The sequence below is a fragment of the Phaethon aethereus genome (genome assembly GCF_964289735.1).
Source record: "Phaethon aethereus genome assembly, chromosome: 21".
Classification (NCBI taxonomy): domain Eukaryota; kingdom Metazoa; phylum Chordata; class Aves; order Phaethontiformes; family Phaethontidae; genus Phaethon; species Phaethon aethereus.
Genome location: NC_138597.1, coordinates 3,167,616 through 3,194,659, shown reverse-complemented (window position 1 = coordinate 3,194,659; position 27,044 = coordinate 3,167,616). Strand labels below are relative to the sequence as shown.

General features: G+C 37.6%; 1 protein-coding gene across 1 annotated transcript in view; it reads left to right on the top strand.

The window, feature by feature from the left end:
* Window positions 1-21,992: 21,992 nt before the first annotated feature.
* Window positions 21,993-27,044, top strand: part of PRDM2 (PR/SET domain 2) — a gene marked incomplete at its 3' end in the record, with an annotated part of 61,294 nt that continues 56,242 nt past the window's right edge. The window contains exon 1 of the mRNA XM_082009381.1: window positions 21,993-22,025. Within this exon, the coding sequence (XP_081865507.1) occupies window positions 22,017-22,025 (9 nt within the window). The 5' untranslated portion in view covers window positions 21,993-22,016. The remainder of the gene's footprint in view (window positions 22,026-27,044) is intronic.

Here is a 27,044-nt window from a genome sequence, read left to right as displayed (position 1 = left end):
TGACCAATGAGTAGTAAGCTTTATCTTCAGACTGGTCTATGCTGTGAAAAACTGCAGGCTAGATCCAAGGACTGCAATTTCCAGATATTGGGGCTTTTTTTTGGTCTCATCTATAAAAAGAAACTAGTTTTCTGAAGTGTGAATTTAGACTTTTTGAGAATCTCTGAGTTAAAGCACATTTGGATACAAGGTTTTGTTCCGTAGCTCTGTCAGTAAATATAGTTGTCTCCAAGGTGCTGAGCTTATACACCTAGTAATACTACACCTGGAGCAGTCATTCTCTTCCTTACTAAAGGAAGATTCTAAACTAAATTTTTCCGACAGGAATGACTTCCCCCTTGAATAACTATTCCCATCACATTACAAGCTGTATCCACAGGTAGGCTATTTATAATGAAACTGAAATATACCTTAACTTGTATACCTTGTTTTGAGAGTCTGCTCTGATAAAACACAATCAAGGTTGTTACATGTAGAGTGAAAGCGTAGTACATGTAAGCACCCCCCCAAGGATGCAGCTAACATTAAGGAATTTGCCATGTGTTTGGATTCAAGTACTAAAGCCATGTAGTGCAAGTTCAGAGACCAGAGCATATGCATCCCAGAATTTGTCCACAGTCGTACAATACCATGGAATAATACATTTATGTGTCACATCCAGCATAATCTCATCTGGTTTATTTCCGATTACACTCAAGAGCTGCATAAAACTAAAATAAGGGAAAGATTAATGATACCAGTGTGCAAAGTAATATATGCACTATATATAAATCTATAACAAGTTTAAACCTAGGGTATATCTTAAGTCAGTTCTTTACTAATGCTAAATTCATATTGGGCATTTTTAAAGTACAAAATGCAAGCCCCAAAAGTGGACTTGAAGTAGGCTGCAAAGTTTTCACTGTCTTTCTTAAAGCCATGGGACCTCAGTTTAACTTTTTTTAAAGACATCTTTATTTAACTTAAGTGTCAGTAACTTTTTTGCCTATGACTCATTGGAGCATTACTCATGTAACAGTCATGCAGTTTACCCAAACAATTGTGAAAGTTCTGGTATATTAAATCAGTTATCTTTCAAGACAGCAGGTCTGCAGTCTCTTGCAGATGAACACACGAGGTCCCATCCCTGAAATACAATTCACACACACCCTAATACACTTTCCATTTGCTGTGACTCAGTTCAGTTGAAGACATTTGTCTTGGCTAGAAAGAGTTTACCTTTTCACACTAGCACCCTTTGCCCCCGTACTTTTAAGTTACAGTAAAGGGGCCACATTACTTCAGGTATTTTGTTTCCAAGTGTCCATACATCCCACTAGTTTTTGAAAGTTTCATGCATGACTATTCTATTTGCTTGTGTGACTTGTATGAATTAGCAAAAGATGCACGTAAACTCACATGAAAACAAAAAGATTACAGCTTTTCCTCATTGTGGCAATGTAAAAGAATAGTAAATTCTGTTACTCTAGATTTGGCAACTTCTTGTCTGTACTGGAAACTACCCCAATAAGATGCACTTGATGTCTGACCAAATGCACGCCACATGGAATTATGAATTATTCACTGTTGTAGGGAATAGCACAGATGTCACCAGTTTCTTCCACACCAGCTCAGTTGCTGCTAATGTGCAAATACCATGAAATGAGAAAACCGTTCTTATGCCAGTTCTGAATATTGGTTAAGCCAGAAGTAACAAGACCCCATTTGAAAAATGCATAGCATTAGAGCAGACCACCTTTTTGGGGAGTTCCGAATTTTCCTGGATCATGTACAGAACCCGAGCGTCAAACAGCTTGCATCCTGCTCAAGCAAACGGTTGCTTTGCTCCGACTCCAGAATCTCTCAGAGCCCTTTTAACTTCATATACCAACTATCTAAGTTTTCTGGTCTTAACCGTGCTTTATATTCTGCCCTTGAGTTTAAAGAAAGTTTTATTAGTCTTAGGCAAAATCAGCCCCTAACCAAATGGCCCATGCTCCACCAAAACATTATTTGGGCAGCTTCCAGCACTGGAGACTCGGTATTAAATATTGTGCTAATTGACTTAAATCTGAACTTGATAAAAATGTAAAGACATTAATTTCCCTCTGATTATCAGCTGGAGTACAGGATACTCAGTAAATGGCTAAAGAAAGCAAGGGCTCTGAAGAAGGCGGCTCTGAAGATGGCTCTGAAGAGCCATTTACTCAGTAAATGGCTAAAGAAAGCAAGGGCTCTGAAGAATCAAAAAGACCTCCATTATTCTGTCAACACGAAGAAACAGCAACTGCTGCTACACTGATACATTTAACATCCTGAGGATTCGTACTGCCTTGCTGCCTAGAAATCCAAAGTGTAGAACTTCCCAGGCAGTTTCAAGCAAACTCAAGAAACAACACCTTCATAAAAAGCTTCATCATATTTGTTACGTATTCATATGCTACTGAAGAATTCTTAATTCCCTTCTGTAACTCCATGATACAAAGGGTCTAGAGATAGACTAAAAATCCATGCAAAGGTCTATATTCCATATGCAAACTGCTGCAGCGTGCCGTGACTGAGCTTTCATTGACTTGTATTATCTAGCTTCCCATTATTAGTTCAGGAGTTCAAAAGTAGATTGAACAGAAGCTACATGTTTTTTGGTAGAATTTATGAGGAAGATGGGAACTTTTCTGCTTTGCAAGAAGTCAAACAGCACATTGTCCTAGGGCAAATACTTCTGTAAGCTGAAATGAATGATCAGTTATACATGCCTGCAGAATCAAGGCCCAAGGTCAGGAGACTTCCTACACATGAGAACGCATCAGGAAACAACAGCTCCATACTTTCACCAGCTGGCCAGGTTTAATTTTTATTCACAGGGAACAACATTCAATATATCAACACTTGCTTTCAGCTTAAAGTCCTTACTCCTGATCACATTCATTCCTTTATAGTTAGTAACAGCAATGTTCCCTTCTGCAGCTTGGCTTTGAGTCATAAATGTGGCTCTCCCTAACAGACAAGCAGGCACCAGTCTTCCTGTGAGAATGCCAGATGTCACTAAAAAATACCATAAACATAGTTATCCCCTTGTATTTGTGTCTGTGAGGAAGATATACAGCAGTAGTATACTATGAAAGCAATGATTTGATGCATCAATATTTATAATACTTCTAGGCATCGGTACAGCGGCATGTTTTCACTGTAAGAACAGAAAACATCAAAATAATGAATTCAGTAAAACTAGCAATAATTAAATATGAATCAGAAAAACTATGCAGATCTCAAGGTACTCCTATAAATTTGAAAAGTGTTCATTTATAGTTAAATACCAATTAAAACATGCAGCAATTGCTTTTACATGTAATTACACACTGTTTTAAGAGCACCTGCAGTATGCTATCTCAAGTATCTTAACCACATATTATTTCCTTAAAAAGCAAGTACAACATGCACATTAACACTTTCTGTAAAGTTCAAACTCAAAAGCACTGATGTGTGATTCACACGAGGATAACAAGTACAACCTCCAGTTCAGGCGAGTAGGATACATAGATTAAGTGACTTGCCAAGGGTTATAACCACAGGTAAGTGAAAACCCAGGAATCTTTAAACATTAGTCCTGTCACAGCTTCATATTAGTTCAAATGAAGTGATGTTCCATTATGTTTTATGATAGCATGATCCTTAATATTCTTTAATATAAAATCCAACAAAGGACACAGGGGAAAAGCAACCTACTGAATCTACCAAGAACCCTAAGGTCAGAATTATGCTCTGTTTTTGATGAAAAAACATTCCCTCTAAAAATAATTTCTCCTCCACCATCTTAAGTTTTGCAGTGTAGATACTATTGAAGCACTGCAATTTAAAGCTTAAGTTATAACTGGCCTACACCATGCCTGAAGACATTGTTATAGCTATTCATGCTCATCTAGTTAACTAGATTAAGTGTCAGATTAACCATACCCATCCTTTTCCAGACAGCTTTTTTAACCTAATGTATTAAACATACTGAAGTTCTCAGCATCTAGTTTTGTTAGACAACTACTGATGGATATAGAAGGTAATAGTGGATATATAACTTGACACTAGGTGCCATAATGTGAAGTTTGAATTAGTGCTTTGTACTTTTTTCACAGCTGCAGCATGGAGACATTTACGTATAAATAAACCCAGCATCACACTAGCCATGTGTCTTTGTCCAGGCCTTGTGGATTTAGGCATTGGACCAAACCCACAGCTCCCCCTGCTCTGCAACAAACAGTTGGACTGCAACACAAAGATCCCCATTCAATCATGTAGCTTGTTAGGCTCTTCCAGGCTGGAGAAGTCAGATTTTCAGACTCTGGTAAATGCTAAATTGGCAAGTGTCTTAGCAGGCAAGGAGAGCTGCACATTCCATGCATTTTCAAGGTTGTGTTCTGTTCGGCAAGGATGATTGATTTTGAGAGTTCAAAACCAAACAGTGCCATCCACGAAAAAAAGTGTAAAAATGGAAGTAGGGCAAGTAGAGAACTGCAAAACATTGTCTTCACTAAAATTTACTATTCATTCACATTTCCAGATTGAGCTAAAATGAAACAATGGACTTGCCCACTTGTGGGGCTACTTCAGATGTTAAGCCCCATGAGTATTCAGATAAACTCGCATCAGGGGAAAGAATTCTTAGAAATGTTTCCTTCTGAAAGATTAGAAGTTTGTCTCAAATCATTTGTCCCAGGTCAGCCATACAGGGCTCCAGGTCACCAGTCTGATCTTTTCCTGGTCTACACTTCAGGTTATCACAGAATCATAGTTCTGAAGTGTCCTCTGGGATCTCGCAGCACAAACACAAGGATAAGGAACCACTTAACTATCCTGGGCTGCTCTTGCAGTATTAGGGAGGGAAGCAGGAAGTGTTTTAATAAGGAGTTAGGCTCATCCACTTCTAGTCAATGATTTAACTCAGTTGTTGGGTCAGTATTGCCTTTAAGTTGTTACCCAATGGCAGTCTTATTGTAGGAAAAATGAGTTAAAGTTATTATGTAGTACAAATAAATCAATTTTCTTAAAATATCAGTAGCTGCATGTTCTGCATAGGAGAAAGAAGACAGAGGGGTTCTTTGATGAGGACAGATTCTTTTTACCATTACCCCTCCAAAAAAAAGCCAGAGGGAGCTTCTATTTTTACCCAGGTTTTATTGGCATTGTTACTGCATAGCCTCAGTATCACTCTTACTTTGCTCCCTTTCCTATTGGAAGATAAGGCTGCAATTACTTTCTGCTACTCTGGAATGACTAAACATTTTCTAACAAGGCAATTTTAAATGTACTGATGTTTGTCTTAGGAAATTAGTACTGTATGTCTCATTTGAGCTGGGAAGCAACTCCATTTCCTGCTTTTATCAACCATGTTATCCTCAAATAACACATTCCTTTATCATCCTGTGGATGTTTTGCCTCATGACATTTGATTCATCCTATGCAGGAAACGGGGAAGGAATTAGCAGGTTCAGCAGGTGTACTCATGAGAAAAGAGATAGGAATGTCAGCTTTCCCTCATTTCCTACCTAACATTTTGCAAAACCCCCCAGGAGTTGAATAAGCAATAACTGAGCACAGCATACACAAGCTAGCTTCCTTCTTGAAGGAACATCCTCTCCTGTGCACTTTGCTCTTTGCTGAGAAATAAGGGACAGCCATTTGCAGAACTGTCAGGGTTTTCCTGCCTACACTCATACAAACTGTTTATACAAAAAAAATAAAGAAAGGTCCACTTGTCACAACTTAGACACAGTTTTAGAAATTGGTGGTACAAGAGATTTTGAGCCAAAAGACAGTCCTTAAATCCAGGTTGTATTACAAAATACAGCTTACATTTCTAAGAGGCAGCCTTTGCTTTATTGGTAAGTGGTGAAAGAATTTACATAGTATAAGTTGCTGCATAAAGTTACCTGTGTAATCCAGAGCTGGACTTAGCCTGAGGAAACTAGTCCTAGCACTAAGACCTGTCTCTTTGCAAGTGACAAAAATATTAATAGCATTATGAAAACATACATTGCTATTGACCACAACTCACAAGGAGGCAAGCCCTGCCATCTGTTCATTTAAACCTAGAAGTGCTGAACTTAAGAAATGTTTAACTCGATAATTATGAAGTTACTCCTTGAAAACAGTTTTCCTGATCAATTTTTTTCTAGCTCATTTTGTCATGATTAATAATTAGCTTACTTCCACAATAAGCATGCTTGATTGACTGAAAAGTAATAGAAGTATCTGAGAAGGTAAAGCATGCTTCCATTTTATCCAGAAAACTAAGCAAGAACCACAAGAATGACTTAAGATTTCATACACCTAACAAGACATAACATATAATGAATACACAAGTACAACACTAAAATGAAAGACTCCTCACTGCAGGCTAATAATGCAGATGCACCATGACTGCACACTCAGTAAACTGTACCCTAGCACCAGCTAGTGGTAAGAATTACTGAAGGCATTTTACAAGAAAAATGAACATGTTCATAATAGAAAAGCTTCAGATTATTATATATTGCCTCCTAGCCATCAAGCCTGATTTTATTTTTAAGATGCTTCCAACAAAACCAAAGTTACGTATCAGTTTCACAGAGTATGCTTATACCATCTGTACAGCACCTCAAGTGTTTTTGATTGATCCAGTTGCCAGAAGTTGCTGGAAGCAGCAGTAGTGCAGGTAACAGCCAGATGCTTTCTCCATACTCAGTACTACTTCATCCTCAGAGCAAACTTGTCACCACACAAGTAGCAGGCAGCCAAAACAAGAGTAGAACACTAGATGTAGAATAGAACACTATTCTATATAGAATAGAACACTATTGTTACCATGCTTTCCCTTCCACAGTGTATTGCCAACATCTTCTCTCAACATAAATATTTCTTGTGTTTAAGTAAGTTTTTGCGATTAATTCGGCTAAGAAACTCATGGTCATCCATTTTCTGGACCCAATCCTGTAGCATCTGAATCAGTTTACAGAGGCAGTCCTAAAACATCTATGAGTTTACAATGGATACCATCCAATGTCCCCTGATAAATTTATATTTACCTAAGTTTAAATGGCCCTTATCTTTATCCCTGTGTCACTGTTGGTGCAATTGGCACAGATGATTTTTAACCAGTTACTAGCTGTCACCTGAGTACTACTCCTACTAAGTCCTACATAACTTACCTGATGGACTAAAGACCTCAGCAGCTGTCAAGTTCTGGAGAGGGCAGTGTTCAAGTGAAGCATGTCAATTCAGTCTTGGACAGAAGTCCTCTGTTCTATAAAACTGAAGAAAATAGAGTCTTTGGTTCCACAGTCTGTGATCAAGGGACAGTGAATTGACTTCACTAACTTGACACCATTACCCTGCCCCATCAGACAACCTACTTACCTTTTTGCTAAAGTCAGCCAGAGGAATTGTACGAAGGCCACTTGGAATATGCATTTGGATTAATTCAGATACCAAATACCTAAGACTAACTAGGTATGACCACATCATCAATTCCATAAAGTGGTCCTGGAGGATGTGAAAGATGCAGGAATGCTTAAGTGCTTGAGTTTTAAGACTCTCATTCCACAGGACATTTCAAGCACAAGTTACCTAAATATCTTAGTACTTCAGCCAATTCTTTGTTTTATCTGTCAAAAATGCTCTTATAGAAAAAAGTAATATTAAACTCAGAGCTATTAAGTAATCAGTAACCCTAGCAGTTCAACTCTATCAGTCTTTCGCAGATAAATTATTAGTTTAAGCCATAACATGCAGCCCATTGTCTCCTATGTTTATAAGGACAAACTAGAATAGCACAGAAAGTTTTGAGAATAGAAACCTTGTTCCATGAACAAGAGAAGAGTTGGCCATATTGGTATCACTTGGGCCTAGGTAGTCTCAAGGCCACTTCAGACCCTCTGATGAGAAAAGTATTTTCTAAAAATATTTTTTCCTGCCACAGCTCACTAAGACTTCTACACACAAAAAGTTCCCTGTTTCCCTGGCTAAAGTTTCCCTGTGACACATAACAGTCACCTTTTCAGTCACGCTGAAGATACTCAGTTAGACATCCAGATTTGAAAAAAAAAAGTTTTTGCTAGTATTTATCTCTACTGTGTGCTGATACTACGTGCCTGTGCATGCTTAATCACACACAGGTAACCTGGAAGTCTAACTCATGATTTTAGAGAGCACAATAGCAGCAATATCGATATTATCAAAATACAGAAAATTTTAAGCGTTCAGAACTTTAATCAACTAAAGCTTTGTAGGCTTCTCTGACCACCAGAAATAATATAAATTGAAGTGCAAGTCCTGTGGAACACCACCAGGTGGTATATATTCTCAGCGTAAGCACAGGGAAGTAAAGATGACTTGTACACACATAGCCAGATGTACCTGAATTTCAAGCACAAATAAGTGACTATACAACATAATCAACAAAAGCAAAAACTTCCAGGCAAGGAAAAATTGAGAAGTCTATCTGGCAGTGAAGTCTATTGGGCAAGAGAGGAACAAAGACCAGCACAGGCTATGCCGAAGCTAGACAACTTGTTCCTGTACAGTGTGACTGAATGATGGGTTCTGGAAAAACCGTATTAACAGTCACAGATGTGTCCTGATACAAGTGAAGAATACTACAAGGAAAGGACTGAGTTACGGAACAAGAGCGTTTGAGCCAAGGTTGATATTGGAAGTGGTATTTTTATTGTTACAGTGGATGTTTCCTTCATGTTCCACTCACAATTCGCCAAAACCTGTCACCTACCTTTTTAATGCTGCCAGTCTGCTAGCCTCACAGGTTTTAAATACCTCTGAAAACATGGGTAATTGGCTTGCTATAGCATTTTTCACTCTGGGAAGGTAGCATGTTGCAGTAAGCTTTGTAGTGACATTTATAATTTAAATGAGCAGCTTGAGAGCCCTAGGATTCATACATGGAAGACTGCTACATCAAGACTGACATACTAAAATATTTATAAATAATGTGAGTTTCTACTATTTAATGACTCCAAACTGGCAATATTAATGCCAGGCCAAAGATAAAACAGTATTTTGCTCCCCTATATCCTTTTTCACCTTTTGCAGATACGCATACAATGACACTCCTAAAGTACAGATCCCTTTACTCACATAAGAAACTCCATTTGCGGAGTTGAGATAAACACTAATTATTTCCAGAAAGAAATGTAGCTTTGAACTTTGACAAAGCTTCTGTCCTGTTGCAGCCCACCTTAGCTTTAAAAACATACTGTCCATACTACACAGATCCTTCCAGTCTCCTTCCAAATGTTAGTAAGGCCTCACAATGTAACAGGAGTGAGTCTCATCCAAGTTTTCCCTTTAGCGGTGTTTTGTTTCAAGCAAAGTATTGAAACAACACCCAACATTCTATCTGTGAAAAGCAGTAGCTCTTAGTGAAAGAAACTAATACATTTTTAATCAGAAGGACATATGCCAGATTCAACTACTTCACATAACTCTTACATTTCTTTAAAAGAAAGGATGTTAAATACCAGCATCTTTCTGGTCCATCTTTCACTTTTAAAAGCTGTGTGTTAACTGAATCACAGCAGCACAGGAAAGTATGAATGATTTGGAACTTGGATAATCAACAAGAAAACAGGGAGAAACATACTTGCCTACAGGATTATGAGTATCACTACATTAGACGGATATGGAAAAAAAATTGTACTGAAAGTACAGAGGTATTTTACTCACGCTTAAAGCAGGCAAATTAAATATATAGAACCTGGTTAAGTGACAGCTAGTTGGAAAACAATAGCATCTAGGAACACTTGAGCAAAGCACCGCTGTTTAGAGGAAGAGTGATGGGATAAACCAAAAATACACAGGCTAGGAAACTACCAGCGAGGGCCCTAAGGTACACTAATCGGAATCCTCATAGTTCAATATATGTAATACTGAGCTGACAAATCATGCCTTATGCCTTAATTTTCTCCAAATCTTGAAGCCCACTTCCACAGATAAAGTAAAAGTTTGTGTTTGTGGATATCACATTGCTCCCTATTCTTGTCTGTCAAGAGGCTGAAATTGGTGAAGATGATCATAGAATTTAATCCATGACAAGTCACTGCGTAGACAATACAAGGATTCTACAAAGCAATTTTACTGCCTCTTTTCTACCCTCTTTTGGTTTAATGAGTCCCAGTGGCAGCTAAAGAGATCAGTATTACTATTAGACAGCTTAACACCACTTATTTCAAGCAATTCCAAAAGCAAAGTGTGTATTTTCCAAGTGATTGATTATCACACAGAACTTATTATTATTCAAGGATACTCTTATAACAGATTCACCAAACATTTGACATAGAATACTGTTATATTTACAGTGTGGCTTATTTGCATCCCTTGTGCATTCATTTATTCCAATCTGTAAAGCAGAAGTTCCAGCACTAACTTTGTCAGGTTAGTACTTACTATCACATCCACAAGCATTCATCACAGGCATTCTCATCTTTACCCTAAGGAGATCTAGAACATCAATAATTGGCTTCTTGTTGTACAAATTTTTATTACTAATTTATCATTGTGATGCAGGGGCTGGGTTGAAGGCAGACAGGCTCAGTACAATATTCTGGAAGCTTTTGATAAGATTTCTAGCAGACAGAAGGGACCTACCTCTTTCCTCTCAACTTTTCTTTCATGCTTTATCTTTTCTTCATATTACTTCTGTCATCCTGACTTTTGGAAAGAAAAGATCTGCTGTAAGACAGAAATAGAAATGCTGTACTATGCAGTACTAAATGAGAACCTTTTACTATATATATAGCAGTGATGCATACACTTTAAGAGGAAGTCTTTTGGTCAGAGTTATTTCTTTAATGCACTGACAATCCTTTTATCCTTTGAAAGGTCTCGGGGGATGTTTCCAACTAAAAATTACAAGTAATTTTTACTTGTCTAGAAGACAATTTACTTGTCTAGAAGAGACCATATACCCATTTGTATAAGAATGTAAATAAACAGGATACAGGTACAACAGCATATTTACTACCAAACAGCAAACACAGTTGAGCAAATGGCTTCGGAATACCTATGGAAAGACCAGGACTACACACAGCTCATTCTGATAATAATGTTGCAACTGTTAATTACTAAAATTACTGATAAACTCAGAGTACCAGACAAGTTGTTCCCCCCCCGCCCCCTTTTTTTGTGGTCACACTTCGTATGCTTATGATAGCTACATTTCATACAGATATTGGAAGCACATTACTGCTTTCTACTCTGAGAGTTTTAACTGAAAAAAATTAACTAGCAGTTCTTTAAAACACCTACAAGTGTGAGTTCTTTAGTTTATAGATAAAATAAATGCAATTCAATCTAAAAGCCTATCCTGTCATAGAGAGCAATTATCAAACTCTTCAACATTTAGATTCTTTATTTTTACTTACTGTCTTATAACAGTTATAGTTGAAGTCTTATTAACTAACAGACTAAAAAATAAAAACTTGAACAATATAGTTTGCCTTAGCATTCTAAATTCTTCTAACATTTATAACATAAGCCTGTCAAGAAGCTATGAACTTTAACTCAAGAATTCTTCTTGAGTATCAGTAATTTGTTATCATAAAACTATAACCTTGTATTAGTAGCAATTACATGCACAAAAGCAAACAGTTAGAAGAAGCTACCTGAGAAAAAAATATTTCCACTTAGCGCAAAGCTCCAGCTTTTCAAGAGTCCTTTCTTCAACTATAATAGGATAGAATACAACAAAAAAAGAGTTAATTGAGTAAGTATTAAGTGTTAAAAACAACATGGAGTTACATAGCCTTCATAAGGGATTATACAGCTATAAAGAATTTCATATTGGCTTAGCATTATACTCCTACACAATAAGAAATAAGATAATGTTTTTGAGCAAGTCAAAACAATTTAAGATTTAAAAACCATCCATTAAAAAAGCTGTTTAGGAATAAACATTTAATAATAAAATCAAAAAAGCTTTTAAAAAGCTACAATTAAGCCAAGTTATAAACCAAGAAAATAATCTCAGCTACATAACATTCCTACTTGGACAATACAGAACAGCAAAGCCAAGCCCAAGCAAAATCTGGAAAACAACAACCCCACCAAAAACAAACTAGAAAAAACACAACCACCAGCCTCATTCAAAACATACTCACCTTCACACTGTAACCCTCAACCACAAGTTACTACAGCCTTTCACCATATCTCTTAATGGGACATCCTCCAATCAGTAGCACGGTGAGACTTCAAACTAAGCCTCTAAAGAGCCAGAACAGTATTGACCAGGAAGAAATAGAGAAGTAGTTCTAGTACTTGACCAATAGGTTTTAACCCCTTTTAGCATTGAGTAAATATTAATACTATAGTATTATAGTTATATAAAAAAAATAAAATTAACAAGCTCAAAGTCACTGTTAAAAATCTCAGTGTTTTGTAGTTAGCACTCTAAGTTTTTGGTTTAGCTTGTTGATACCTACCCTACCTTATTTACAATCTCAGTGACAATGCCTCTAAAATGCAGGAAAGTTAAACTAGTGAGAAGAAAAGGCTAATTAATTTTGTAAAAGCAGTATGTTTTGAGCTCTTTCGGAAACTTTTTCTAGAGCTATAAATATGGTAAGTAGAGGCAAGTTATAATTTGTATTATTTGTAATGGTTTTGGGAAACCTTATACTTAATCTTGAAGGTAGAAAGGTTTGTACTGTAGCTGATATAGTATGTATTTAGTTCTGTGTTTTTGTTTTCTCTGTTATAGGTGTAAGGCTCAAACATGTCAAATGGGAGTCTTGGCTTTTCTTAAAATAACCCCAAACTTACACAGGTGTAATTAGTTTAGCCTACTTATAAAATTAAATGTTATTACAGCTAAATTAGAATTAAATTAATTTAGCTTAATAAGCTAAAGTAGTTTAAACATATTTATATAAGGATTTGTTACTACTAAAATTACAGGTTTCAAAACCAATTTTGGTATATCTATGCAACATTTTAAAATATAAACATATCCTGAGTATTCCAGGTGGAAAGATCACTGTGTCCTGTTATTTTTCAGTCTGCTGTTACTTGGCAAAGTTAAGCATTACCACAGAGGCATTCAAATTCTCTGTCTTCAGAGTCTGTGTTTTCCTCATGCTTGAAAGGTTATCTTTGTAGCTGTGTTTGTTGGAAATATGGTGGATTGCTTTAAAAAGCTTCAGTTTGAGAAGAGTGGGTAGCCAGGTGATTTGCTTGGCTACTTGCTAAGGAAACCTTCCAGCTTCATGGAATGGGACTCCCCTATCCAGCTACCATACAAATACTTTGTCCAGGGTTATCGACAGTTTTAATGCTACTCCTTGATGTACATGCACAATGAATGCGAAAACAAAATAATCAAAGAAATGTGAAATATTTCTGAACTTTAGACCTCTAATCTGTAACTGTATTAATGACTCGTGTGTGTAAGTTGGGGTGGGGGGTGGTGGTGGTGTTTCCTCTGGAAAAATGGCTAATTCTTAACATTTCCCTGTAAAAAATAGTCCTAGCCCAGGAGGATTACATCTCTGACAGTATTATGAATACAAAATTCAAGTGAGAGATACGATTTAAAGGGGGGACACTGTTAAACCCTGCAATACAACTATGAGCATCTCCCAGGAGGTGACGGGTTTTTTTTACTTGCTCGGAAATTACAGTGAGAAAAACTTGATTTACACGGGACAACACAATATATGTGCAGCAAAAATGGGCCTCCGCCTCTCAGAGCGCGAGCCCAGAGAAACCGCCCGCGCCGCCTCAGGGGGTGAGGATCCTTCCATGCATCATCTCCAGTTATTCAAATAATTCCCCCTCAGCCACCGATTTATTCTTCTTTGTTTTCAGTCAAAGGCGAGAAAACCACCTCCCTCGCGGAGATGAATTACTATGAAAAGAAGAAAAACAGACAAAAAAAAAAAAAAAAGAAATAGGGAAAGAGAACCTGCTCTTCTCCACAGCTCATTGTCTGGGATGAGGGTGGTGGCTGGAGGCCGCGGTGCAGAGGCCGGCTCCGGCAGGTGGATGAGCTGAGGCGGTCTCGGGGAAATACTGGGGGTGAAACGGGTGCAGGAAGGTGGGGGGCGGCGGGAGGGAGGGGGGGCGCGGCCCCGCTCTGGAGGGGGTCCCGCGGCGGGGGGACCTGCCCGCTGGCCTCCCCCCAACGTCACTTCCGAGGCTGGAGACAAAATGGCGCCCGGACGGTGCCGGAGCTGAGGTTGCTCCGAGCCGGGCCGCAGGCGGCGGCAGCGGCGCAGGTGAGAGGGAGGTGGCGGGGCTCGCCGCGCCACCCGCGGGCGCTGCCGCGCCGGAGGGCGGGACGGGCGTGGGGGCGGTGGGCAGAGCCAGCGGCGCGGCGCCGGGGGCGCGGCTGGGAGGGGGCCCGGCGCGGGAGGAGGGGACCGCGGCGGCGGCCCGGCCCGGCCCGGCCCGCGGAGGAGCCTCCTTCGGGGGGGTGGAGCCGCCCTGGGGGGGGCCCGGAGGAAGGTGGCAGCCGGGGGTGAGGCGGCCGTGGCCGCAGGGTGGGTGTGCGGGCAGTGGCTGCAGGTGCGAGGTGTGAATCTGGGATTTACGCCGTGCGGGAGAGCCTCAGCGAGAGAGGGGGTCCAGGGAGCGGCAGCAAGGGTGAGCGAGGAGGATGGCGGTAGAGGCCGTTCGGAAGAACGTGCTGTATCCCCTGGGCTGCGTTTTCAGGTGTTTTTCTCTGAAAATGCTGCCCCGGAGGTGTGAGCTGGCGAGGCAGAGCTCTGTAAGCGCTGCCGGCCTGACGTTGTGAGACAACTGTTGTCTTCCACATAGTTCGTAATACACAGTTTGCCAAAGTTTTGACAATTCACACGCCTTAAAGCTCGCTGGTGATCAAGTGTCTGCCAAGCTGAGTGAGAGGGGGCTTGGAGAAATTAATGTCAGAATTGTTTTCCTCAGTGGAAATGCCTTTCCTAGGACATAAATTAGAGATTTCTTCATGGTGGTGCAGTGGTACCATGGGGAAGAACGTTTGGGATGAGAGAGGAATTTTGTGTGTAAGACTTTTAGGACACATCAAGAGTAGTATCTTCAAGTACATGCTATATTTGAAGGCAGAGCAGCGTGTGGAGCGTTGCTGGTAACTATCTTATGAGCAGGTAGCTGAAGTGTTCTGTAAAGTTTCTAGTGGTTTCAGATTTCTCCATTTTGAAATAGGAGAGAAAACATTAAATTGTTTTTAGTTGGTGAAGAAGGAAGGGAAGGTGATGTGGTTACACCTGATAATTCAATGGCAAAAGAAATATTTTTCTTAAACAGTGGGCAGCTCGTGCAAACAACACGACTGCTTGCATTTCTGATGCTGCTCCAGTTTGCTGTTCCCAGCCTATGATCTTGACTTTGGGCATGCTGTTTGGATGCAAAGTCTTTTTCAGTTTATTCACACGTATTAAGTAGATGAGGAGAATTAGAGAAGTATAGCAGTGTGCTATTTAATTACTACGTTGTTGTCTTTTGACACTTGCCACATTTTAATAAAAATGATGTGCATATTAAGAATCCAGGTATGCTTTCCTTGGTATAGACAGAGAGGCCTCCAGCTCTTCCAGCTGTTGAGAGGTGTGATGGTGAATCAGTGATAGTATTGGCACCCTTCACATAGAGAACTGCATCATTGATAGATGGGGGGAGCGACTTTTAAGAAACAAAAGAACTTTTGGACTTGTAGAGGCAGCAATGAGACCCATGTAGTAGTACCAGTTGGTTTTCAAGCATATAGCTCCTGGGATTTGCTAGGACAGAAGTGTCTCCACAGCTTGTCTGCCCATGGCATAGACCATAAAAATGAGGCCAGGTTTCACTTGTAGTGAAACCCTAGTTACGTTAAATAGAAGGCAAGTCATCACTTTGCATACTGTATCTTAGATGGAAATGCCACGATGAGTATGGTGTTTGGAGATCCCCGATTAGATGCCTGTTTAGTGTAGGTGTGGGGATCTGAAGAACAACCTTCTTCCAGAGCAGTGTGGAAGATGGAGGAAGGATGTGAAGTACTTACATGTGTATAACCCATTCTTACTCTTCTACGTGAGTATTTGCTTGAAAATGGAAGGAAAGTAAAGCAGAAAGTCAAAGCGAACAATTATTTTTCTTTAAGAACTAAAATGGCTGTTGAAGTCCATCCTCCAGTGCAGTGACGTCCCCGTTTTGGTGTTTTACATAAAAGCCTTGATCCTTAGGGCTAAAAAAGTAATAGTATATAAAAGAAGATCTGAATATTGTTGCTTGCTGGGTGGCTGTCTGTTGAAAACAGAAGTTCAGAGGCATTTAGAGATGACTAGTGTGTTAATGTATTTATGTATCGTTGGTATCCAGTTTGTTTGCAGTGTGCCTGCAAGGCCTTTAAGGATGTAAACCAGAATAAAAAAATAGTCTATGACTTATAGCAATAGCACGATACCTTGGTCATCGTGAGTCCTTTGCTTACTGGTGGAGGTTGGTGACTGCTACTGTGTTTTTTATCAGGGATTTATAAACAGCTGGAGTTCATAAACGCATGTGTATTGACTATCTGCATTGGCATGTCTTTGTAAAGTGCTGCAGTATATTTGCTGTTGAATTTGTTAGCATGTGAAAGGGCAGGTATGATCCTGATACTTAATGCTTCCATTCCAGTGAAATAATTTCTTTTACCAATATGTTTTTTCTTCGATTGTATTCTTAGCTGAAAAATATTTCTTCTCTGCCTCTGTGTAAAATATGCCTGTAGACAAAAGTGGGAGGCTGAGTCCTGTACTGTAAAAAGCAATGACTGGAATGGACTTCTTCACCTAGTAGTAAATCAGCAATGTACTTGTCTGAGAAAATTTTCATTTGAATTTACTGTCTTTGCAAGTAGAATTAAAAGGTGTAATTATGTCTGAAGGTTGGAATGGTCTTTCTGTATATTTGCAGTTGTTAGAGACGTTATTTTCTGTTGCTTCTCTTGACTAGTTGCTGTTTAATTGATAAACTCAGGTTTTATTTTTCTGTTCGTGATTTCTTGGCATGGTTATCTGAGTAAACCTTTCTAAGGTATAACAGTTTATTTGTTGACATGGCAGTAAGCAAAGCCTTTTTTCTTAGTGCACAATAGGTAATAGAATTTAGTGTTCAGAAAATAATTGTTTGCCCATTTTTTTCTCTGTTCATATTCTGGCAGTCTTGAGTAGCTGAAAACATCTTTGCAATTAAGTGCCCATAGATAGTGCTTCTTGTTTCTGTCAAATACATATTTTAATCTTTTAGAGTTAACATGAACTTTTTTTTTTTTGCAAGCTTTGTTTCACCTAATGCATTGAAAATTTGTGGATTAGAATATTTCAGTATTGAATTAAAAAAATGTGTCCTGATGTAAAAAAAAAAAAAAAAAAAAATTAAAAAAATCATGTCTTGCAACTAAAAACTAAAATGAAAAAAAGACAATTTCCAAAGCCCTGCGGTATGCCAGCCTGAAACTCTGGTCATTAGGAAAGCAGACTGTTGAGACTTTCAAGTTTTGTTCCTGGGTCTGTAATGAACATGGTTTTACCAGAGCAGTGATGTAATGCATGTCCCATTTTTAGCTTCCAGAATAGGATTGATACTCCTATGCCTGGTTTTTCCTTTCTCTGAATTGGAAGCAACATGCTCTTTTGATTCTGGGATTTTTTTTTTTTTTTTTTAAAACCCCACATACAGAAATGCAGAAATGATAAATATGGCTTATAAAATAAGAAGATAGACTATTTAGTAAGACCTAGGAGTGCTTACTAGATGTACCATCTAATTTAGTTTGAAAAAGATGATCTGTAATGCTGGTTTTGTATAAAATTACTTGCTCTTGTTTGCAAACTTTATTTGCAGAAAGTTACATTTTCTTGTAAAGGAATATTTAAAATTCTTAAGTGTAGAATTCAGAAATAAAGTCTAAGTGGGGTTTTTTTCAAGCATTTTGTTTTAGAGTGACCACGGTGTTTCCTCAAGTACGAATGCCTTGCATATTCTTATCTAGATAAATGTAATCTGTTGCCTAACAATGAGCCTTTCTAAATATGCTTTTCTGAAACTCTTAAGATTATATGATGCAGTAGATCTTCTTTCTCTTGTGTTTGTTTCCCAGATGCTTTAATGTCTTGAGAAAGTGCATCGTATTTTTGTACTCATGAGATACAGTAGTAGGTAGTGGTTTGAAATAAATATGACTTGACAATGTTTTCTGAATATTAGTTAAAAAGTCCAGTTTACTGGTCAGCATGCTTCATTTTTGGCATAGAACCTTTATTTATCTTTTCTTAAGGACTTCAGGGAATCTTCAAGATTTACCGTGGTAGACATTATTAACAATATTCAGGTCTTTGATGGTAGATGCAGGTATATGTTGTGTTGAGTTTGGAGGAAAGGTTGCATAGAAATAGTTGTTACCTCTATTTGATGGAGCTGCTGACGTGACTTTTCCAAAGTACTAACACAGTTGTAGACTATTGCTAACTTTAAAACTGATTTAATGTGGTCATCATCGCTTCTCTAAACTTAATATGCCACAGTTCCCCTGATGACAAATCAGAGCAGTATCATTTTATCTGGGGCTTTCCTGGAAAATCTTGTATTGGACTTGACTTGTATGTGTATCTAAAAAGTCATTAGTGTATGAAGTGTAAGCCTGTTTCTGCTGGCAGTGACAAGAGTAGATACGTTGTTGGTAGTCATTGATCATATGGGGAACTAGTATTTGTGCAGCAGTTGTAGAATTTGGTTCAGTTTTTCTTGTTTTTGTTGAATTTTGTGCACTAGAAGTTAAAACCCAAATTAAGTGTTACAGATATTTTGTCTTCTATTCTTATGTTCCATTTACATAGAAGGAGAACTAGTGACTGTACATAAATCTATACATAGTCTTAATTTCTTTTTTTTTCCTCAGTGCAATTAATCTTGCTTTCCACATAGCTGAGTTCATTGTTAACAAAATAGGTAATGTGGAGGAAGGAAAAAGTAGGGAAAGATTTTCAGGCGTTTTTTTAGTTAAAGAGCTCATACATGTAACTTCTCTGAACTGCAGGTATAACATTTTAAGATGAAGTGTGTGTTAATAGCTTTATAAATAGTTTTTGAAGCTTTTAGTTTACTGTAACTTAATTTATGATCTAATTGTATTTTATGGTCAGCTGGTTACTCTGGTAACTTGTAGCTGAAAGGGGTATGGTGTGGCGCTGTCTGTTATGAGTCTACCTAAACTGTGTTATGTGGACATTTAAATACATCAGTATGTTAAGATTTGTCATCTTCTAAGAAATACCATTGAGCGGTTTGGATATAACTAGTTCTATAAAAGCTGAATAAAGCATTTATAAAATTTGTAAAATATCAGTCTTATTTTTTGTTTTGAAAATTCTTGGAAAACAATATTAGTTCTAAGCAAAATAATTTTGAATTAGTGTATGACGTACAAGAAAAGTGTATTTTTACCACTCAAATGAAACCTAGTTAAAAGAAAAAGGTTTTTACCATTTTTCAGATTTCTGACTAATATATTTAACAACTCGGGTAAGAAGGCTTAGCTTAGATGGAACTTTCAGCTTGACAGGACCTTCCTTTAACATTGATCCCTTCAACCCATCACTTAATTGATGTTTACTTGTTGTTTCTCAAATTCTTTACACTTAGTGGCTGGATAGTGATGGTGTTGAATATTTGCTTCTATAAGGCAGTGCTTTAAATCCTTATTCTCTTTACATATCTAGAGTTCTGCATTAAATGCCTTCCTCATTTATTCAGTGTACTTCAGATGACTGTCATTTACTTCAGTGTAACATATGTGCACTTCTTGCAGCAGGTTTTCTAAATCACTTTCCAGAACCATGATGGAAAATGGTTGTGTGAACAATTAAGCCCTTGTCATTGAGGGACTGATAATCTTCAGTGAGAGGGAGGAGAAAAGGTAGAAATAGGCAGCTGGAGACAATACCCACTTAAACTCACATGCTACAGCCATAGCAGCTCCTCAGGCTGTGCTTGAAAATCATGTCAATAAGAGGTTCTTGCTTTTGTTGTCTTTACGTGAGTAATCCTTTTTTGTTTTGTAGCCAAGTATAGAAAAACAAGACACTTGTGACTAAAAATAAGTTGTTTTTCACACTAGGAAATGTTTTGATGCCTCTTGCTACCCAAAATATTTCATTTACAAATTGACATTGTGTGGGTATTGTCCCAATGAACAATGAAGGGCAGCACTGGATGTTTCTCTGTTCTTCAGGCCTCGTCTCGAGTACAGAAGTTTATAGTGACTCCAATTTTTGCTTTTTCTTTAGTCAGCATTTCCATGTGCTAAGGCGACTTTCAGCAAATGACAGGCTATCCATGGATCAAATTTCAGAAACCGTTTGCCTGGAGCACTTGCGTAAAAATACCTGAAGTAGAAATCATATTTGTCAGGAAGGAAAACGAGTTAAAATATCAAGGGTGAGGGAAGTAAAAGGTACGTGGAAGATGCGTGAGAAACAATGGTGTGCTAACGTATGAGAAACTTAGAGCTGAAGGGACGTTATTTTCATGGCAAGATTTAAGAGTTTCAGGAAGGACTGTAACTAGTAATGAAACCTGTGGAGCATTCCCTGCTTGTTTAGTTAGTTCCTTGGTGTCGGCAATGTTCTCTGTCAGCGTTGGAGAAAATGTTAGAAAATCAAATGCTTGGCACATATCATTCCTAGGAGTGGATTTGTATTTGACAGATGTACTGAAATAAGTTAGAAAGTTGTAATAGTACATTCCAAAAGGAATGCTTTTCTTCAGATGTTTAAAAGCTGTTCAGATGGAGCTGCTTATCCCGTAACTGGTCTTTGCTGGCAAACTGTAAATCCCCCAGAACCAGTTACAAAACGGGAACTGAAATACAGATGTTTCAGCTCTTTGTCTAAACGTTCATGTAGTCTAGAAATAGCAGGACAAAAGGAGTTAATCCTGGAAGAGCTGTATACAACAGAAATATCCTTTTCAAGGAAATTTTTCCTTTTCTTATGAATTTCTTAAGCAATGCAGCATTTGTATGATGGTTGGTAGTATTTTCACTGTTACGCAGTGTTAAGAATTCTTACAGTGCAAAGGTGTGGAGGATTATATGATACTTGTTTGGAGTATATTTTGCTTGTATGTATTTTAAATTAAATGTTAGTATTTATACGAAGTACTTAGTAAAACATCTGTTAATCATTGTTATACAGTGCTTTAAATGATTGGGTGTCAGTTAATCTCCAAAAAAGGGTTGTATTCATTTATTGAAAATTCTGTATGACACCAGGAAGGATAGTGTTTCCAGCGTAACTTGCGATAATGCTTTTTTTGTATATATTTTAAAAAAGAAGGAAGGAGGTGGGTCGATGTACTAGACTCTGAGAAATGGCATCGTTCTGATTAGTTTTGTCTTAAGTCATGAGTTTCCAAACTTGATACCTACTTGAATTAGGGAATTTTTGTTGGAAACCTTTTGAAACCTCAAGCTTCTGTTAAACAACAATGCCAAATGTGTTAGTGTAATAAAATAACTTAATAAAAGGCCCAATTTTAAGGAAGAATTTCCTGTTTCTAATATGGGAGAGTGGAGACTCAACTGCATGCATTTTCTTAATTTGAAAGCCACTTAAGGTCTTTCATAATGCTTTGATATTAAATTCTAAAGAGATCCGACTCCTAAAGTTCTTAAAAGTACTTAATCTTGTTTTTAAAAGCAAATGAAACAATCCTACTTGAGCACATTTCTGTTCAATGATTTTTTTAAAACTGGGAGAAAGATTAATGATAGATATCCGTCTTGAGATTATTCATGTACATTTGAGCTATAACAACAAAACTATAGCTTGGAGCAGATTTTTTTTATAAAGCAATATGCTCCTTTGTGACAAGTGCTTTAGGAAGAGTAACTATAGGTCTGTCTGTACTTTCAATTCTATGAAAATTTGTAGGTAGGTACGTGTTACAATTGTCTGTTTTTCTTTTTAGGGCTCATGTAATCAAAGGAGTTTCTTTGTTGTGTGTATCTTTTCAGAACACAACAGGAATTCAAAATGAATCAGGTGAGTATAAATGTAAGACTTTATCAAAATACTTAGATGTTAGAACAGTTAATTATTAATAAGAAAAGTAAATCATCCACTGAAAAAGAAATGTTCTTTAAAATCTTCAGTGTCATTAAATTTCACAATCCTCCTTTCCACAACCTGTATGCTTGTGAGATTTATTTTATTTCATGGGTTTAAGTTTTTTGTGTGTGAATTCCCTTTAGCAGCATGTAATTTATTACTGCTGACACCTCTTATAAGAACACCTCTCCAGAAAAATCTCTTTCATCCTGAGGCTTTTGGTAATAATTCAGCTCCTTATAAAAGTGGCTTGGAAATTGAAGGCTTCAATTTTTTCTTGTTTAACTCTTTAACCATTTTACCATTTCAAATGTGCAGTGAACAATCTGTCACAGAAATTGATTGATCGGGAGTTTTCACACTTTTCTGGAATCCTAAGCGTTTCCCTTAGAATCAAGTGAAAAGACTGGGAAAGCGCATTTCTTTTGTGAGGCAGTACTCTACTGCATGGATGCAAGAATATCCTGACTGGAGGGTGTTGTTTTAATCAATGCCACGTGTATGTGATTTTATTTTGCATTTGTCTATCCAAGTAGGAATTATACTTCTGCTTGTCTATCATGCACAATTGTATTACTTAAAGATGCTTATAGAAAAAGTATATGTTGCCTTAAATTTTTCTCTTAAGTGCTTCTTCCTCTGGATGATCTTAACAAAGTCCCTTTGGCATGGGAATGTGAACATAGTATGTTAGGCTGAAGAAATGCCATTTTTAATTTACTAAAAAAGTTGGCTATGAACAGAAGCTTTCTTAGCCAGAAACAGCCACAGTACACAGTCATGTAAAATGCTTTGTATACTTTTTTTCATTGATACCTGTATCTAATGAGTGCTTTTATTGCTCTTTATGCCCCTTTTTGATCATCAGCAACATTGAATACAATTAGCACTTTGCTGAAGTGTGTTCTCACTAAAGTCATAGAAGTATACTACACATAATACAAGTAATTACAGTGTGAAATGGGTTGGTGGGATGTTTCCTGTTGCTTTTCCTCTGATTTAAAATGAAAAATCTTCAATATATTATAAAAAGCAAAATATAATCTTTATCAGAGCCTTGAAATATGTATTGTAAAATACATATTTGTATTATATGATAATTTATATTTGTGTATATCTATATCTATTACAAATAATATTTGCATTAGCACACTTTGAAGCATTAGAGTCTGGTTTGGGGTATCTAGGTTAACTATTGCTTCACAATTTATTTTTGTTGAGACTTGAAATTTTTTCACCTGTAAGGTTTGTTTTGAATGCACTCAGTGGCATGAAGCGAATACCCTATTGCTCTGTCTGCTTGTGCAATAATCCTGCTTTATTAGTCGTTCTGATAAGCTTTGGATTCTGCTAAAATTCTGAAAGCTGTGGATCCTAATCTTTTAATTGTTATCATTGGCTGTTTCCTTCCCATTTATGTGTCCATGTCCTGTCTGTCGTGTTGTCCCATCCATCCCCTCCCTGATCTGTTCCTAGAATTAAGATTTCTGTGCTGTGTGAAAACAAAGTCTTCATTTTTCTTACTGCGACTGCTAGTATTGCTTATGCAGTGCTGTGATACATGTAATCTTACAATTAAATAATGAGATGACCCTGCCTCTGGGAGTCATTACAATAGCGTAGAGTCCTTCTTGGCATTTCTGGCTTTCACATTTAGTTTCCAAAGTGTACAGAGCTCTTATGGCTTTTTATTGTTCAATTACCATTCATATTAAGTGTGTATTTAGCATCAACCCTGTGGTGTTTTTTCTTGCAGTGCCCTTGTCATTTCATTCACTGTTGACAAGTTGTAGTGCCAGGTCTGTATAAGAAATATTTTTGCCTGATGCCAAACATCTTTCAAGTGTTCCGTTCTCATATTTCTTTCATTCTGCTTGTCTCTGCTTTTGGTGCAACTTCAGTGACCCTGAAACTAATTGGGCTATTGTTAATTTGGTTTATATGAAAAGACTGCTAGTCTGTTGTTTATCCCATAGAAATCTTGAAGTAGTGAAGGAAAACCTTTTCATAAAGACTTTGATATGGCCTCCTTGTAGTAAGGAGAAGGAGGATTAAAAAAAAAAAAAAGCAGTTGTGGGAATCCATAATTTTGGGTTTCTTGGAAGATTAGTTTCTCAGGATAGACAGTGTGCATTCTCAATATGTTTTAAAAAGATGTCTGCCCTTAATATGTAAACTACTTCATCAGAATATGCAGAATAATTGATTTTCAAAAAACCAAGCAAACAAGTGGTTTTGATTGGTAACATTTCTAGCATCTCGGACTGCATTAAGATTAAGAAGAAGGTTGTGTGCTACCCGGAAAACTGCATGGGTAGTTATTTAAAAAATGGTGAAGTCATATGTTAACAAATTATACTTGCACTTATAGTAAAACGCCCTCCCCCCATTCCTTCTGAATTTTTCAATGATTATTTCAATTATATCTGATACATCTTTAATTTTTGAGCACACACAGTGAAATTGTTGCAAAGACGGGTAGCCAGATAAGGTTCTTGACCAAGCAGAGACCTTTCTGCTTCTGACTTGCCTTTCTTTGTGCTAGCTGGCTGTTTGCCTCAGCCATCTTCCTTAGTCACTTCATCTCCTTTTCACATCTACCTCTTCTAGCTTCTGAGCCATGTCCCTCTCTCTTCAACGGCATCCTTTCCTTTATCTTTTATCTTAATCCTATTTCCACCAAAACATGATGCTACCTGAATGTTTGTCATTCATCACACCATTCAGGGTGATTTTTTTTTCCTTTTCACTCTAATCTCTGATCTTCTCTAAATATCTTGTTGCAAGTACTGTTTCTACTCTGCTTAAATGCTGCCTGTAATGTTATAGTCTAATTTGTGGTTGGTCCACAGGTAGAATTATATTGAAAGTGGTGTGAAAAATTGCTTAGTCAATGCGTTAAAAAGTCCTGTCAAAGTGATTGGACTGTGAATTCAATGCAAACGGGAAAAGATAGTTTCAGTTAAGGCACTCCTTCAGCCCTCAAATGTTTTTTTGGCATTGTCCTTAAGTCGCTTTACCCTGGCTGATTTGAAGGCTAGCAATGTAATATTTCTGATGAACTTCAGAGTAAGAAGTTTAAAAGTGAAATAAGCTTCAAGTCCTTTTGTATTCAAAAATGGAGTCTTGGAGTGAGTGAAAAATACCATATTAGGACTTCAGTTAAATGCAAAAATTTGCTGTAGGACCAGTACACTATCCTTATCAAGAGGAGAATTTTTTAAACAGAAGACTAAATTTAAATGCAATTGTTAAGTGTTGGTGGAAGGGTGATTTGAAATATAGTAGTCCTTCTTTTGGTAGACAGACGTTCCTTGGGGACAAGTTGTGATCTGGAAAATGTTTTAAGTAGCTACATTTAAATTGCAAATAAAATGAGATTGCACTGATTTGACTGAAATAAATTATTGTTTATTTTACTGTTTAGTATTTGGTAACTTATTACCATTCGTTTGAGGTGTGAAATGCATGTACTAGGCCATATCCAATTTTCTGGTACTTGTGAAATCCATTAATATGACAGGTGTTGAATATGTCTGAGTGTTGTGTTCTCTGAACATAGCTGCTTGTCTTTGGTTTATGTAGGTAAATGCACAGTAAAGTTCTGATTGTGTATTACTCCATGCAAATAAATGTCTTAGATGGTAGAACAGTTTTGGGATATTTACAGCTAAAAGGAGGTGTGACTATTAAGGAATATGCCAGACACATCAGGGGGTATGACGCAGTGCTGTGCATTTCTGTCTAAATTGAGTCTGATTTTTAAGGTTTTGGTAGGTAAAAAATTATTTACAGGCTTGAGATTTTTAACTGCTCATCTAGTTATAGTTGTAAAAAAAAAAAAAAACCACCCAAAACAAAATCACCAGCACCCCCAACCAAACCCCAAAATGAAACCCGACCAAAAAAACACACCACTTCTGTTAGCTTGAAACCTGAAGTACATTGTTCTGATAGCTGTCTTGTTCGCTCTCTGTAGTCCCCCTCATCTATGCCTATACATAATTTGTTAGAAACCACTGTGAAAAATAGGCTTGGTTCTCCCCTAATGAAATCATGAGGTAATGTACTGGAAAGATATTTAGGTTTCTTTGATGCGCTGAGAAGAGTGTGTTTCTGATGTTTGTCTGATGAGACATGGCTTCTTGTGTATCAGTTCAAGGCTAACAGGTGTCTGAAAATCAGACTTCTTTCATCACTGTTTTTCCTTTTGGATTGTTGGAAGAGCAAAATAAAACTTTGCTCTGCTTTGAATAGACTTCAGCTATTACAACTAGAGAATAAGGATTTCCCCCTGCCACGATCTCTTTGCTGTCTTGGATGGGAAGGGATTTCTGGCATTCTGTTCCTTCCATGGTTTCCAATTTGGGGGTCTTTCTCCCCTACAAATAGCTCTCTAGGATGTGTCTGTGCAGCTGTTAGGGCTTACCAAGGCAGCGATAGAATAACCTTGCTATGACTCCAGTTTTATCATTTTTCTCATTGTTGCTGTTTAAGCTGCCAGAAGACATGTTCTTGTAACTGAACTCAGCCAGTCGCGTTCATAAAGGTGCCATATGCAGCACCTTCACAAAGAGTGAGTGCTAAGTAGAAAAGATTGAGAAGCTTTACCTGTTTTGCTTTAGAGAGAAAAACCTTAAATTTCATAGTGTATAGAGATGCACTTGAAAATACATTTCCAGTAAACTTTCAGCATATTTCATCAGTGCTCAATGGAAAACGCTCTGAGTATTACTCAGCATATGGAAACTACTGTTGTATCTCTGCTTTATGGTTGTAGGTAAAAGCCAGAATAATTTCCAGAAAGCTGGGGGTTACTTGGACAACTGTAGTGTTGGTCAAGTTGTTGTTATTTCTTGGTTTTAACACCTCTTACAGCTTGTTCTGAGCTCAAGTACAACATCCTTCATATTAGAGTAGTTCCTACCATCACCACCAGTATTTGTTTCTGAC